General features: G+C 36.9%; 1 protein-coding gene across 2 annotated transcripts in view; it reads right to left on the reverse strand.

Annotated features, from left to right (window-relative positions):
• Window positions 1-8,021: 8,021 nt before the first annotated feature.
• TNFSF13B (TNF superfamily member 13b) overlaps window positions 8,022-16,735 on the reverse strand; it is a 34,752-nt gene continuing 26,038 nt past the window's right edge. For both annotated transcript variants that reach the window (XM_063103475.1, XM_063103474.1), the window contains 3 exons: window positions 11,045-11,157; window positions 10,809-10,959; window positions 8,022-8,134 (listed from right to left, as the gene is read on the reverse strand). In XM_063103475.1, coding sequence (XP_062959545.1) covers window positions 8,022-8,134; window positions 10,809-10,959; window positions 11,045-11,157 — 377 coding nt within the window. The remainder of the gene's footprint in view (window positions 8,135-10,808; window positions 10,960-11,044; window positions 11,158-16,735) is intronic.

The raw sequence follows: 16,735 nt of genomic DNA on the forward strand, positions 1-16,735 counted from the left end.
CCCGCCCTATCCACGCAGCACTGGTCACATGGTGGCTGCTGTGCTCCTGGGGGATCAGGACCCCACCACATCCCCCCTCCCTGTGGAAACCTCCCTTAGGAGGAACAGTCGGTTTCTTATTTAAGGGAGGCTGTGGGATGAGGAGGGGACGTCCTGACGGTGCAGATAGGAGCGGCCCTGTCTACCTCATGCATCCCCAGCCCACACCTACAGGGTGGTCTCACTTGGACGTTCTCTGGCCCCAGAATCTTTCCCCTGCACACTTTCTCTCTCTTCCACTCCCCGTTATTCTTTTTTCTTGCCACTGCTAGCTGGTTTCTAAATCCTGGTTACCTTTCACTTCCACGAGGTTAAGTGAGGGCAGCCTTCTGTTCCCATGCTGGAGTCTTGGCCCCTTCTGTCTAAATCTTAGAACTCCTTAGCCTCCAGGGTGGGATGCACACGTAGCTGTCTGCTTTCTTGTTCATGTGCACTGCTGGGCAGAGGGAAGAGGCATCACTCTGCCACTGAAGGAGGGTCAGAAGGGTGCTCTGCTTTCTCCAGGGGCTGCTTTCTCTTCCTTTCTTTTTAAATTTTTTTTCTGGTATACTCAGATATCTGAAAAGAAAACAACGAAACCAGATATTCCTCAATTTCATGCCAATTTAGCTTTTAGATCTTTTGCTAAAACGAAACCAGACAGTGCACTTCTTTCCTTCTTCTGAATTTTAATTCAAATCCTTCTTCTTATGTCTGAGTCTATGGGTGTGGGGATGTGTATCTTTAAGCACAAGCATTTAGCACGTATGATATGCAAGGCACTATTCTAATTGTTTTTTACATGGTCATTAATTTTTCACAACTGCACACATTTAGTAGTACTGTTATCCCCAGATCCACAATTATAAAGCTAGTAAACAACAAAATAGGATTGGAATGCTAGGGCCTCAGCTCAAGACACAAGGTTAACTATAATCCTTTATTCCTTCCCTCCAATATTTTCAAAGGGACCACTACATAATTTGAGGGGCCCAGTGCAAAAAGAAAATGCAGGTACCTTTGTTCAAAAATGATTAAGGATTTAAAGTTGGCAATAGCCTTTCCGAGTGTGGGGCCCTGGGCACAGGTGGCTGCCAAGCACCAGCTCTATCTTCAAACATTCTTCCTAATTATGCTGTGTGTGTGTGTGTATGTGTGTGTGTGTGTGTGTGTTTGTATGTGTGTGTATGTGTGTTTGGCTATAGTGGAAGTCAGGGGATTATTACTCACACCTAAGACAGGATGAATTTTACTGAGAAGGTTCAGAATCTGCATTTTGGCTCATTCACGGGGCAGGACATGGGCAGACCAAGCTGTCCCTGCTGACAAGGCGGACAACAGAACCCACTGCCCAAGAGCACCAAGGTCAAAGATGAGACAGGCAGGTAAGATGCCAGAAAAAGTCACGCTTACCAGGCAGGAAAGAAGAGCACAGCAATGGACAGTCTAACGGGAGGCAACACGTGGGACCCACGCGCCTGGCTGTGCAGGGCCACCCCACTTCACTGAAGGGGTGAGAACTGCCAGTAATTAAATATCTGCACCAGGACACAAGAGCAAGAATGTTCACAGTAGCACTGAATGCAAAAGAAAACCGGAGAATGACAAATATTGCAAACAACCCACGTGTCCACAGCCAAATATCTGTTTCCTCAGTGTCTGCATCCGATGGCTAGCAGCATCTCCACATTTATCCTGCCAAAAGCTGTCTATTGCTTTTCTTCTCCAATTCTTATCCCCGCCCCCCCTCAGTAGACAATACCTTTCCAGTTACTGAGGCGACCCTTGACTCTTTCTCTCGCACCTCATTTTAGAAGGTTGCTTGTTTTACTTTCAAAATACAGAATCGAGTGACCTCTCACTGCTTTTCTCTGGCCCTAGTTTAAGGCGGGCGTCTGATGCCAGTGCACATGCCTCTTGGTTCCCTCCCTGGACTCTGCTGAGCACCTCGGGTAAATTGCAGTCCTGCCTCCCGCCCCACGCCACCCGTCACTTGATCTGACATCTCGGAACACGGCTGAGTGCCGCCCCCTTCTCATGGCGTTCGTTTTTAACTTGGCCTCAGGACAGTACACCCTCCCGGCATCTACACTCTCTTAAGGACAGTTTCTTTGTAGTCTCTTTTGCTGATTTCTCCTCCTCTCCCTGACCCTGAAGACTGATGTTCAGACCCAGTCCTTTACTGTCTCTCCTGCTGTCTAGATTAACCCCTGGTGATCTCACCCAGGGTTTGCATTCCCCACTTGGACAGCATCTCCAGTTCGCGGTCTGCCATGCAACTGCAATTCACGCTGCTCAGCACTGACCTCCCGGGCCCACCTCCCCACTCTGCAGCTGCTGCTTCCAGTCTTCCCCGTCCTGTGGGCATGATCATCGCGCCCACCACTCAGGCTGAAAGGAGTCGTTCTCGGTGCCTCTCTCTCCCTCCCCCTGCCCTCTTCTTCAGGGAGTCAGAAAACATTGTGGGCTACGCTTTTAAATACATCCAGAATATGACCATTTTTCAGCATTTTCATTGTTACCACCCGTGTTAGATTCCCAGGGCTGCCATGAAAATGTATCACAAATTGGCTGGCTTAAAGCAAGCACCTACTCTCTCGCTGTTCTGGAGGCTAGAAGTCTGAGCTCAAGCATGGCAGGCACATGCTTCCTCTGAAGCCTCCAGGAAAGAATATGTCCTTGTCTCTTCTAGCTCCTGGTGGCTTCCAGAAACCCTTGGTGTTCCTCCAGTATCTGCCTTGATGCTCACATGGCCTCCTCCTTAGGGGCCTGTCTCTGTGTCACTTCTTCTCTTATGAGGTCACTGTCATTAGTTTAGGGATCCCCCTACTCCAGTAGGACCTCACTTTAACTTACATCTTAATTACATCTGAGAAGACCCTATTTTCAAATAAGCTCACCTTTGCACATACCAGGGATTGGGATTGGTGCATGTCTTTTGGGGGCACACAATTCAACATACAATATACATTTCAACCACCCTAGTCCAAAATGCTATATTTCTTGCATGGATTATTGCAATAAGCCCCTGGTTAGTCTCCTTGCTTCTGCCCTTTGTCCCCTGCAGTCCAAAGTGATTCTTTTAAAGGTAAGTCCGTTCGTATTCCCCCTCTGCTCAAATCCTTCCTACAGCTTCTCTTCTCACTCACACTAAGAGAAACTCTTCCATAGTGGCAGGCAGGGTCTTGCAGGCTCAGTACCCACCTCCTTCCACCCTTCTGACTTCATCTCCTCCTACTCTCTCCTGGAGCACCGTCCCCTCAATACACCAGAGATATTCATGCTTTCCTCTTCCTTTCTCTCAAATATTCTGCCCCAGATATCTTACCTTGCTCCTCCTGCCCCTCTTCAGTGAAGCCTTCTCCACCTTTAAGGCTGCATGGTAGAGTGAGGTCGAAGGGTTTATAACTCAACGACCTGGGTTCAGGTCTGGGTGTGCCATTCACAGTGGAAGGTTGGACAAGTTGTATAACCTCTCAGTCTCATCATCTGTGCAATGAGGATGTTAATACTGACTTAATCTTATGAAGTTATTGAAACATTGAAATAAATTAACCCTCAGGAGTCTCTCCCGCAATATAAGTACTTAATGAATGTTAATGATTATTATTATGGTATGCAATCCCCTCCCTCCAGTAACGCCCTGTATGCCTCTGCTGCTTTATTTGACTCTGTAATATTTGTCACCATCTAAAATGCCATATGTTTTACTTGTTTATTTTTTGCCCCCCTCTCACCGAAGCATTACCGAGAACATGGCCTAGTATATAGCAGACATTCGGTAAGTGTTATCTGAATAAAAGATGAAATATCTCGGCCTTCATTATAATGTAGAAATGGTGATAATTATCTTGCTGCTGAGCTTTATTAGATTAAAACAGTTTTCTGTATTCCCAGTTTGGTGAAAGTTTTAAGTGAATATTGAATTGTACATATTTCTTTTCTGAATCTACTGAAGTGCTCATATGATTTCTCTTTCAATATTTTATTATAATCAGTTACATCTTTTACTAATGTGAATATTAACATATATATGGATCAAATCTAACTTGGCTATCATGCATTTTGTTTTTTTATATATCATTGGATTCAATTTGTTAATATTTTATTTAGGATATTTGCATCTAAGTTTAAGAGTAAGGTTGGCCTCTAATTTTTATTTCTAGTTCTGATCTCAGAATGTTTTGGTATCAAGGTTATAGATGGAAAATAAATTGAGCTGGGGAGTATTCTCTGCTCTCTACAGTTATTTATTTAAGACTGAAATAACCTGTCCCTTGTATACTTGCAAGAATTTGCCTATCTTGTCCTGACCATTTTTTTGTGTGTAGATTGTAAACTACTTATGTTTCAGTATCTCTAGTGGATATTTTGAAACATTCATCTTCTCTATTTCTTACTAGTCAGTTTTAGCAATTTATATTTTTCTAGAAATTTGTCTTTTGTCTAATATTCTGAAGTTTGTTGTCAAAACTTGTTTGTAGTATTTCCTGTCATTTTATCTCTGCCACATTTTAAATTCTAATATGGTTTATGTTGGCCTTTTGTATTTTTGTTTGAAAATCTTGCCAATATTTATTTATCTGTAGAGAAATAATTTTTGGCCTTGTTGATCTTCTGCCTTTGAATTTCATTTTCTATTTTTGGAATTTCTGTTCTAATCTTTAATTGCTTTCCTATACTGTCTTTGTCCTGGGTTTTTGTTTGTTTGCTTGCTTTGCTTTATCTTGCATTCATTTCTGTCTGGTTTTTATTTTTGCTTGCTATGAATACTTAGCTCATAATTTTCAGCCATTCTTCTAATATAAGCATTTAGTCTATAAAATTTTGTAGAAGTACTGATTGTACTACACTCGAAGGATTTTGTGAAGTATTTTGTTATCATCTAGTTTTAAACATTTTCTAATTTCCATATGCTTTTTCTTTAACCCCCAAGTAATTTAGAAGTGATTTTTTCCACTTTAATTTCGAAGTGCGTATTTATTCTTATTTTTTAATTACTGATTTCTATCACTGAAGAATGCTGTGGAGAGATTGTAATTGGTATGAAGCCAACTATTTAAAATTTGTTGGATCTTGCTTTATGATTTAGCATGTGCTCAATTTTTATAAGATCTGCACATTACTTAAGTGTTGTATCAATACGACTGTCCTGATTTTGATCTTTGTACTGTAAGATGTTATCATTTGCGGAATATAGTGAAGAATAAAAGGGCTTTCTTCATACTTTTTAAAATATTTTTAAAAGTCTGAAACTATTTCGAAATAACAAGTCAAAAAGTTTTGCAAACATGTAAAGCTATTAACGGAATGGTGAAGGATTCATTGCCTTCTCCCATATCTGTAATCCCTCCTGTTCTTTGTCCTTTCCTCCTCCTCATCTAATCGCAGATGGTGATTATTAATAATAGGCTGAGTCCTCCTTTGTATCTTCGAATCATCAGAGAGTGGGGCTCAGGTCATAGATGTGACAAAGAGATTGCTGCAGACAAGACTACACCCGGGGAGCACATTCATGATTACCAGACCCTCCACCTAGTGGAAATTCACCACCTAATAATAGGCCCCTAACAAGAAGAATTCTTGGCCTGCTATTAGCTTTTCTGGAAACTAATATTATACCAAAAAACTCTCATAACATATATTCTACTACTATAATACAACTCTGAAGGTAATGATACAAACAATGTTTCCTTCCGAAACAGTTTAAGATGGATTTTGTGAGTTTATGTATTCATCTGTGAAAACAATTATTGCTAAATTTATATTATTGATGGAAAAAGTGAGACAGAGAAATTCATCAGCTTGTACTGCTACATACCAGGTATATCATTGTCTGTCTTTGTATTGTTGATCTTATTTGTTTAGTCCTCTAAAATGATAAAGTAATTAATCATTAAGGGATCTAAGTCGACACATTTTGTTTTCCTAAAATAAATTGAGGAAAGGGTAGAGAAGAGAGAACTTGAACAACCACTGCCGAGATGGAGATCACTGTATGTGATCACAGCATTTACCTAATCTTAGTTCTATTTCTGAATATTTAAATAAATTTTATTTAATCAAAGTCTAACTTTTCTCATAACTTCACCTATAAGGAAGACAGGATTCACATTTTAACACTGATTTAAATCATTAGTACAATAAGATTTAAGAATGTTTTTGTGGCTGCATTCGACACCTGCTGACAAAATATGCTAAGTCACTTAAAAAGGACAGTGGCACAAGCTGTAAATTACTATAGTACAGTGTGTAAGCCTATGATAATATATTATGTTTTTTAATCTTATACTCTAAGAAACAATATTTTATGTAGATAGATAGGTACAGATAGATATGTACACATGTGGACAAATCCTTTTTCAAATATGTTTCTGAATACTTTGTCATACCCTAACACATATCAATTTATAATGTTTCACAATGTCTAACCAGATTTTTTAAATGACATTTAATCATATGTAGAGAAATGAAAAGGTAGGTATTGCTAGACAGACTTGAGTCAGACAATGAGGCAAAAGATACTACATTTTTTTATTTGGCAATCCAAGTTAGCAGCAACACTAGGGAAATTACTGACCACTCCTCCCAGTATAGAAACTCCTCCACTTATAAATTCTTCTTTTGTAAATATAATGTAAAACAAAATAAATTGCAAAGTGTATTTTATTTGAAACAAAAAGCAAAAAAGTATAAAAACCAGAGGTTTAAACAGAATGTAATTTTAGTCTTAAAATTTAAATTATTTTCTTTGTTTTGAAAAGTTTATCTTAAAATATATAAGTAGACAGGAAATTAATGTAGACTGGGGTCTATTATTCCATCTACTGTTTAATAAAATAAACTGCTTAATGAAATAAACTGTTTAAACTAATGACAAAAGAAGAGAAGCAAAACCAAGGAAACGTTATAAAAGATGAGTATTACAACACTTTCAAGTATGATTTTCATAAAATGAAAATTAGGATTATTCATCTGGGATATCATAATCTTTAGAAGGAGCATGTGGCATGTGACATACTTCAGGATGCCAAGATTTTTAATTAAACCTCAACTTCTGTAAAGCTAATAACATGAATATTTTTTAAAGGCTGGGATATGTAAACTATATAATAGCAGCAGTTCAAAACAGAAGAGGAAATAAAGGGAAATTATATTACATTATTATAAAAGTATTCATTAACTTCTATTGGTGATTTTATTTTCATATAAGAACAACTATAGTTATTTTTCAATTAATGCTTTATATGCATAAATTGGAATGATCCTATGTTAAAAGTTTCTAAAGTAAATGAAAATAACTATAAAAAATACACATAAGCATAAGCAAATGAGGAAATTCTTTCCTTACATGAAAAACATTTGGGTGATATATAATACGAGATGGAATTGCAAACTTGAAATAAACCAAAAGACTTAAATAGTACATGTATCCTATTTTCAGTCTCATCGTTTAATATTTAAATTTAAACTTTTAATTATTTTTCATATATCTTATGCAAGTTTTCTAGGACTTCTTTTTTACTTTCCATAATGTTAACTGAAAAGGAGAGGGGTATATTTAACATAAAAATAGAAGATGAATCCTGAGCTTTCCCATAAATGTCTTAATGTCCTACAGACATGGGCCCTTGTTCCATAGTGAATGATGAAAAACACTTCGAAAGAAATCATGACTGCTCATGCTTTGGATTTTGTGCTTCCTCCACTACGAGACACTGTGACTAAATTGTTCAACATGGAATTACAGTGCAAAGTCTTTCTAATTCTATCTTTCCTTAAATGGGCCCTTTTTCTTGTAATTCACATGACACTTTTTGGCTGTGGTTGTCTGCTAAATTTCCTGTTTTGGACTTGTTTCAGCAAACCATAACAAATAGCTCACAGAAATGGCTATGGTAACTACTTTTCCGCCCCCCCCCCTTGGTATTTCCAGTTAAGTATTTTCCCCTTAGAAGTACCGAGAAAGGGAGGAAAATAGATGCAGACATGGTGTAAGTAGGTCACAGCAGTTTCAATGCACCAAAGAAGGTGCCATCTCCATCCCGTGAAATTTGTGCATTTTCTCGTGGTATTGCAAGTTGAAGTTCATCCCCTTCTTCCAGCTTTGCAATGCCTGGGAGAGGATGATTTACAAGAACTTTAAGTGGTTTTAAAATGGAAAAGAGAAAAAAAAAATCTTAAGTAAAACTATTTTCTTTTGGTAAAAAGTGCTAACAAAGGTATTCACATTTTAAAATACACCAGTGGAATTCTATCAGCAGTTATGATTCTATCAGCCTAAAATAAAATTTGAATAAATAAGCAGGAGGAGTTATAACAGATATAAATGTATTTAGCACCTATTGTTTATAAAATGGAGGCTCCGAAAAGGACCCACATCTCTGAAAAGGAGCACATAGCTTGACGGAATATTATACAGTCAAAGGTGGGTTTTGCTTTTTTTTATTGAAAAGGGAAAGTTTTATAATGTTAAATAAAAATATGAAAAATTACACACATACACATGGAAGATGGTCCTAATTGTATTTTAAAAATGCAAATGAAAAGTGTAAATATTAAATAGTATAAATCAAAACACCATTTATAATTATAGCACATTTGTTAACATAGTTTTTAACTATGTTCGAGTCTAGACTATAGGTTTAGGCATCATTCCAATTACATTTTACAAGATTCTGTATTTTATGTTTACTTAAATGACTATGTCTTGACAATCAAATGCATCAAAGTAATTAGGTCCTTAGAAATGGGAAATACATCTATGTGTGCCTAATTTACAATGATGTATTCTGTGAATCAGGAATATAAAACGTGACTCAGGGTCTATACTCAGTATATCAGGTCATTCTTGACCCCACCTCAAAAGCCAAATATGCAGAAGAAAGGAGGATCGAGGTGAAGAAATAAAGAAACTAACAAAATAACTAGTATCTGAATTGTTGGTAGTTATGACTAACAAGATTTTTTAAAGTTTCATTGTTTCATTAACATACAGCAAAAATTTATTTACATAAACATATCCATGTTAATTAATGTCTGTTCTATCTGAAAGCCCAAAATATCCGAAACTTGGGCAACAGCCAGAAGGAAATATTAACTATGAAAATTAAGTGGGTATAAACAACTATAGGTTCTATTTAAAATTCCAACAGTGAGTTATTGGTTATTTCAATTCTTCTAGATTAAGCAATGAGCTATAATTTTTTCTACAATAAACATATTTTATTAATCAAGTAATGAGTAATATTCTGCTTTGTGTATAAAAGTGGTTTCTTGGTATTAAGTTGGGCTTCTTAAGTTGGCCTTTAAAAATTTTTAGGTTATTATGGAAGCACTTATATACTAAGGTATAGTTTTTAATAGCTTTAAACAAATTTGCCCTAACAGATTAAAATGGTAAACCTGAAACTTCCTAGAGAACGGTTATCATATCTAACACTAAGCTATCAGTATTGAGAAATATCTTTAAAATCAAGTTAATCATCCTTAAAAGTAAGGCACCTAGGAAATCTGGCAGAGCACTCTAATAGAAGGTACATGTTGGAGGAGCAGATGATTGGAAAATTTTTTTAAATAACTGTAAAATTCCAAGTACTAATAAATATAAGTAAATAACACATTGGAATAGCCTCACTGTTTATAAATATTTTGCAGCGCCAAAATACTGGTCAGCACTGGGTGCAGGGAAATGTTTCTTTATGAAAATTAGGGAATTCCAATCTAACAAACTTCTTCATCTCCGTATTAAAACTATTTATGGCTGCAGATCCTGAAATGGCATCATCTCCATTACTATGAACTATTTTCCTTAGTTTCTAACTGATTTATTTGGCATTTCTTTGTAAATGCATTTGAAATACAGTACATGGAAATGCACTGCCAGTCCCCAATCCTCAACTCACACCTTGTCACAGTCATGGTCACCATCTGGAACTGAAGACAGTCCTCAGGGTTCTGAATAGATTTGACAAAATCGCAGAAAGAAATAAATGTGTTTAAGGTGTGAATATTTTTCTAAAACTAGCCTTGATTAATTTGAAATTACCACCCAAAAATGAAATGGAAGGAATGTTGGCAATTACAACTAAAACAGGCCTGCCCCTCCCTTTGCCTCTTCGCTAGTCCTGAACTAAACGCAGGGTTGCTCCTATATTCTTCTATTCCAGAGTCACCTGCCCAGTGTCCATTTACACCAGATGTCATCTGCACAAAAGTGGGAGAGAAGTCATTGTGCAACTTGCCCTCAAAGCTGGCCAAGGACATTTCTTTCATGGCAGGTAAAGAAGAGTTTTGGTGGTGGCTCTACTGTGGAACCAGACTGGCTGGTTTAAACTGAATTCTGAAACTTGGTAGTTGTGCAACCCTGGACAGGTTTGTTACCTCTCTGGGTCTCAGATTCCACCTCTCTTAATAATGGGAGGATTAAATGAGTGAGCACATGTGCAGTGCAGAAGAGAGTGCCTGGCCAGTGGTAATCACTCTGTCGATGTTGGATATTACTAAAGGTCGAAGATAATACCTCTTAGAATTGTTCTCAATGTAGAATGCTATGAAGTTACTGCCCTTTCTAAATTTATATAAAAATGGTAAAACTGTTTCAATTAAAACAGACTAGCTTGTCGAGATTTAAAAAAAAAAAGGGAAAAATACAGTATATTGCAGAATGTCTTTCTGTCTGTATATTTATATTTTGGGGCACCGTCCTTTCTTTATTGCATTGTGAAGCTCAGATGTTTCAGCAGTGTCTCTTCATTTCACAATAAAGAGGTCTGAGAACTATAACTCACCAGCTGAATAACAGGAATTATTGGGTAGTGTTTCAGGCATGTTTTGAATGCATCGGAACAAAGTCACCAGACTCAATTCGTCCCCAAAGACATGCACTTTTTTCCTCTGTATTAGGTGTCCCATGGCAAAGGTGTTATCGGTGTATAAAACCTAAGAAACAAAGAAGGGAACTTTGTCAGAAGCGAGCACAGAATAAGATGATGCGAATGGTGAAAGCAGAAGAGTCGGAACCTACCTGACCATATATAAAGAAGTAGCCAGTTTCTTTGACCAATATTTTATTCTCTTTCTCTTCTAGGGCTCTTCCTCTTTTAAAGCTGAGAAGCCACGGAACAAAGGTGTAAGATCCTACAATGAAGAGAATTATTTGTAAGGGAAAACAACAACAACAACAACAAAAATAAACAATTTTCAAGTCCACATAGGTACTAAACCGAATGTGAAACGTAGAAGAGAATTTCATCTTAAAAAAGAAAAAGAAAGAAAGGGAAATCACTGTATTCCACTGGAGTCTCCACCGTCACTGTATATTAACCCAGGAACTATGGGATACAGGAACGTAAGAGCAAACACTTCCTATGAATGCCAGGGTTTACTTTTATTGTTCTATATTTCAGCTATTTTATAATAAAAGCTGGTCTGGAGGAGAGAGTTTGAAGCACAGAATGAACAGAATTTCCTTGAATACCACACTGGTGGAGATTTTTCTTTGGTTCCCAGACAGGTGGGAGTAAGTGGGTGAAGAGTTTAGCAAAGGGTACCAGAAGGAAGGGACACCCCCACCCCGCAACAACATGGCAACAGAATAGAGCCTCAGAAAGGAGGAGGAAAGGTAGAGACATGACCTTTACTAGGAAACAGTCAGGGCACTTTGTAACGATGGCCTGTGACATTCGAGTGTAAGTGGTCTCTGTTCAGTACACTGATAATCGTCCTTCAGAAGTCACTTGGGGGGTGATAGGGAAGCCACTGTGCTCAAGGGTGGGATGAAAAGGCACAGAAAAAAGAGCAGCAACAGAGTGAGAGGGCAGCAGGAGACCAAAGCCCTGAGCCAGGGTCAAGTCTGGGTGCTTTTGGATGTCAAAACCCATTGAGAGAGTGTAAACACTCCTTTCCAAGAGAATTCACACTGGGTGTCTCACAGTTATGTAAATACTCGAGTAAAGCATGCGCCCTAAGTCCAGAGACTGGGAAATGTGGGGGGTGTAAATAAAACGATGTAAAATAAGTGAAGAGAAGATTAGGGAAATGGTAATATAAGGATAGAATAGAAACCTGGACCTGTGGTAGTCTACAGTCATGAAAAAGGTTCCTACTTGGTTATGGTGGGCCACATGGGTCTCCAAATTTCACCTTGGTCATAGCAAAAAGAGTAACAGAATGGATAATAAAATTCAGAGTCTGCAAAAGACAGTATGACAGAAGCTCAGGGGAGGGGGGAAAAAAAAAAACCAAAAAACTTTTCCAAGAATTGAGATCAAAGAAAACTTGCTTCCTCTCCAGATTTTCATTAAGGGGCACAGTATAATGTGGTAGCTGACAATATTTTTGTACTCCATAAACAAAACTGCTAAGTGTATGTGCTTACTTTATATACTGTGTACAAGGCAAACCAATCATCTTTGAACTTTTTCTAAATAAGATTCTTTTTTAATTTTATTTTTTAATTGACAGATGAAATTGTATATATTTATGGTGTACAACATGATGTTTTGAAATACATACAGATTGTGGAATGGCCAAGTCGAGGTAATTAACATATGCATTAGCTCACTTAGTTGTCATTTTGTGGTGAGTACACTTAAAATCTGCTTTCTTAGCATTATTCAAGAATGCAATATATTGTTATTTACTAGAGTCACCATGATGTGCAATAGATCTCTTAAACATATTCTCCCTAAGAAACTTTATGTCTTTTGACCAACATCTCCCCAAGCCCTCCCCCCACCACTGCCCTAGCTTCTGGTAACCACAGATCTACTTTCTGTTTCCAAGAATTTGACTTTTTTAGCTTCCACACATGAGTGAGATCATGTGGTCTTTGTCTTTCTGTGCCTGGCTTATTTCACTTCACACAATTCCATCCTGGCTGCAAATGACAGGATTTCATTCTTTTTTTTCGTGGTTAAACAGTATTCCATTATGTATACATACCACACTTTTTTCAATCCTTTGCTGATGAAGACTTAGGATGATTCCATGCCTTAGTTATTGTGAATAGTGATTCAATAAACATGGAGGTGCAGATATTTCTTTGACATACTGATTTCATATCCTTTGGATATATATATACCCTTTACTGACATTGCTGGATCATGTGGTAGTTCTATTTTTAATTTTTTGAGGAAACTCCATACTGTTTTCTGTAATGGCTTATACTGATGAACATTTCCAGACCAAATGAGATTCTTGATTCTTGAAAGAAGAATATAGAACAAGAACCATGTATTTTTCTGGCTATTTCCAAGGAGTTAAGAACTCTGATAAAGCAAATTACATTGTGAATTCAAGTTAAAATGAACAATAATCCTTTAAGGCAGCCCTTTAAGTTCACATTGCCATAGACAGAGACAGGAGAGATACCAGAGAGTGTGGGGAGGCAAGAGGGAGGGAGGCAGGAGGGAGAAGGATGCTGGAGGGTGGAAGAGCGGTGCAGGTGCAGGTGCAGGTCTACGCTTGTCTGTGCCTCCTGCTCCAGGAGCTGCCTCCTCCCGTGTTTCTCACTGAGAGTGAGTGTGTCCCTAATATGGGGCAGGTGGGGTCATCCTAATCTCTTCTCAAGAAGGGCTTTGGGGAACATTTTCCTTAATTAAAAACTCTCCAGTGCCATACTGGATAATAATAGTCAGTGAACAAAAGATAACCTTAATTACAAATAACAAAGTCGAGATCATCATCGCCAATTTTTATATGGTATAATTTCAGTGAAAAGATGAGAATAAAATAGTTCTTAATATCATTTAAATGAGATGATGTTCTCAAAGCACTCTTTTAGAGTGTTAAAGAATTAATGTAACAATGATTATTATCGTAAAATACAAACTGATGATTCTGAAGACAATTTGTTTCGTGGTTTAATGAAACTCATTTTATGCTCTGACCAAAGAGAGCTTCCCCACGTCCCCTACAAATAATACATCTTAGATACTAACTTCTCTGAATTCAAGGGCTGTTTATGTTTGATTCCCTGCTGTTTCCACAGGGCTTAACATCATGACTGGCTCACAGTAGAGATGCAGCAAATATTTATCAAATTAACTAACTCAAATTTAAACATAAAACAATTCAAATGACTTTGTACTATGAAAATTAATCATATGCATTCAATTGTTTTTTAAAAGCATTTTACTATCTGGTTACTGAAATTCAGAGAAAGGAAACACCCTTCATCATAGAGCTAGTATACACTCCTGAATTAAAGTAAAACTCACATTTCCAAAACTGCTTGTTTATATTCTGGCCAGAGATATTTATATACTAAAACTTTTTGTGATACTTTGAATTGAGTTTCCATTTCTTTACACCATATTTGTATTAATAAAATTAATGACCCAGTTCTTACTAAACTTTACTGCTGTATTGTTGGCATGGAAAGAAAACAAGTAGTTATTAGGTCTGTATTCTTATTTTCTTTTGATATTTTCTTTTGGCATTTTATCATCTCTTTCTGGCAATATTCTTATTCAAGAGGTAGAGTATATGTTTCCTCGTATTTATTTACTGTCTGGACTCCTCTCACACTCCACACCCACACCCACCTATGCATGCATGCACGTACGTGCACGCACCCACCCAAACCCACACACACAGATTTACTCCATAAAGTCAGAGTTTGTTACAGTCAGAGCTGTATTCCAAGAATAAAGCCTAGCATACAGTGTACACTCAATATATATGTGCTGTTGAATAAATTCTTAACGCTTCAAGAAAACGAGCTAAACAATACCTAAAAAACTACATTGTAAATTTAAACATGAATAGTATATTATTTTACATCCTAAAGCTTAGATTTTTAGCATGTCAGTTAGAGTACAGTGAATACAAACAAGAAAATATGCATTAATATCCACTCTGTAGAGTGCTTTTTAAAACTACCATGCATGACTCCTTATAGTAGATATTTAAGAATTTGGAAGTAAGCTTCAAGTGTATTATTGTTTTTTATAGCTACTCAACAGCTAAAATACAGGTAGATATAACTTCATATAAAATATTGGAACTTTTCAGTTCCTCTGAGTTTTAATTACTTGGGGTATTTAAAAGTCTTCAACAATTTAACAAAATCAATATATATTAATATGTGAAATAAAATAAAATAATGTTAGTTTAATATATGAACATAATTTGCATGTATTTTTTTAAATGTCTGCTCTCCAATGTAGATCTTTCCTCTTCTGATGTATATGGAAGAGTTGTAGATAAATTTTAGGATGACAAATTTTTATACAAAATCATATATATTTCATTAGTATTTGTTTTCTGTTCCATTTTCTGAATAGGAAATTTCCTCCCAAACAGTTATACTTCCAGTGTTGGTACCCTCAATAACTAAAAATAAATGCTGCAGAGAGCATCTGTCTTTTACAGCTACCACATTTAGTTTCTTCTCTTGATTTTTCATTTTTTTCTCTTAAAATGGCTTGAAATAATTTTAAGAAAGAAGACATTGGTAACACTTTTTAAAAGGAAGATTAAGTAAATTAATTCAATAAATAATGGTTTTTGTTATATAAAACAAATATAGTCTGGCATTGTAATTCACAGTAATCATATGCTTGATTCCGTAACTTCAGTAGATATGGAAAATCAACAGATTGCAGAAGCCAGTCAGGAGGGTAGGGCCTCGTGGGGGTGTAAGTAGTACAGAGACGTGGTTATATCTGTATTTTAGAACTATCGTTATGTGACTACCAGATGAGAACAGGTGCAGAAGATCTGGAGGCAAAAAAAAAAAAAAAAGCGGTCAAGGTGAGAGATGATCGTGGTTTGTACTAGGATGGTGAGATGAAAATGAAGAGAAGTAGATTAATTCAAAGTGCATTTAAAAAATAGTTAACATAGTTTTGAGATTAATGTGCTGAGTTAGAGGGAGAAGTTGAAGAACAACACCCAGATTTCTGGAACGAACAACATAGTCATGGCATTTACTGGAACAGGGAACACTGGAAGGTGAATAGACTTGAGCAAATGTTCTAGAGCTCAGGCTGAGATGTCACCAAGATATTCAAGGAGAGATCTTCAACAGACAGAGGTGTGTATACCTTCAGAGCTCAGGAAAGTGATTTGGGCTAAATTTAAGCCATCATTTAAGCCATTGGCTTATAAATATTAAATGACACCATGGGAATATTTAAGAATGCCAAAGAAATAAGAAGGATAAAAAAGAATGGGACTATGTCAGAGGTCTGACAAAATCAATATTTAAGAGATACATTTAAGAGTAATTTGCAAAGACATAAAAAAGGAGTGGCCAAAAGTACAGGAAATGGATTAGAGAAACAACCAAGGGAAGCATGTATCTCAAGGAGTCATCAAATGCCAAATTCTATTGAGAGATAAAAAATAAATCCCATCATAGCCTCCATGAAATAATTACGTTAAAAAAGTGGAAATAAACAAGAGACTTCCACTATCAACATGACTGTGGAAATTATCTCTCTCCTACTTCCTGGAGGCCATAGGCAAAAAAATAAATAAATAAACAGATAGATGTATGTTCTCCAAAATAACTATAAGGGTGCCACAAGTAACTGAGATCACACTAAATCTGAGTGAAGTGAAAGAGAAAAAGCATGGAAAGTAGTGAGGGGGTGAGGCAACAGCAAAATCCTGAAGGTGAAGAACTCCTCACGTACACACAAAAGCTCCTACATACAGACAATCTAGGACAGTTCAGTCTTAGCTGGAAGAATTTGGGAAATTAAGA

Source organism: Cynocephalus volans, chromosome 7, assembly GCF_027409185.1.
Source record: "Cynocephalus volans isolate mCynVol1 chromosome 7, mCynVol1.pri, whole genome shotgun sequence".
NCBI lineage: Eukaryota > Metazoa > Chordata > Mammalia > Dermoptera > Cynocephalidae > Cynocephalus > Cynocephalus volans.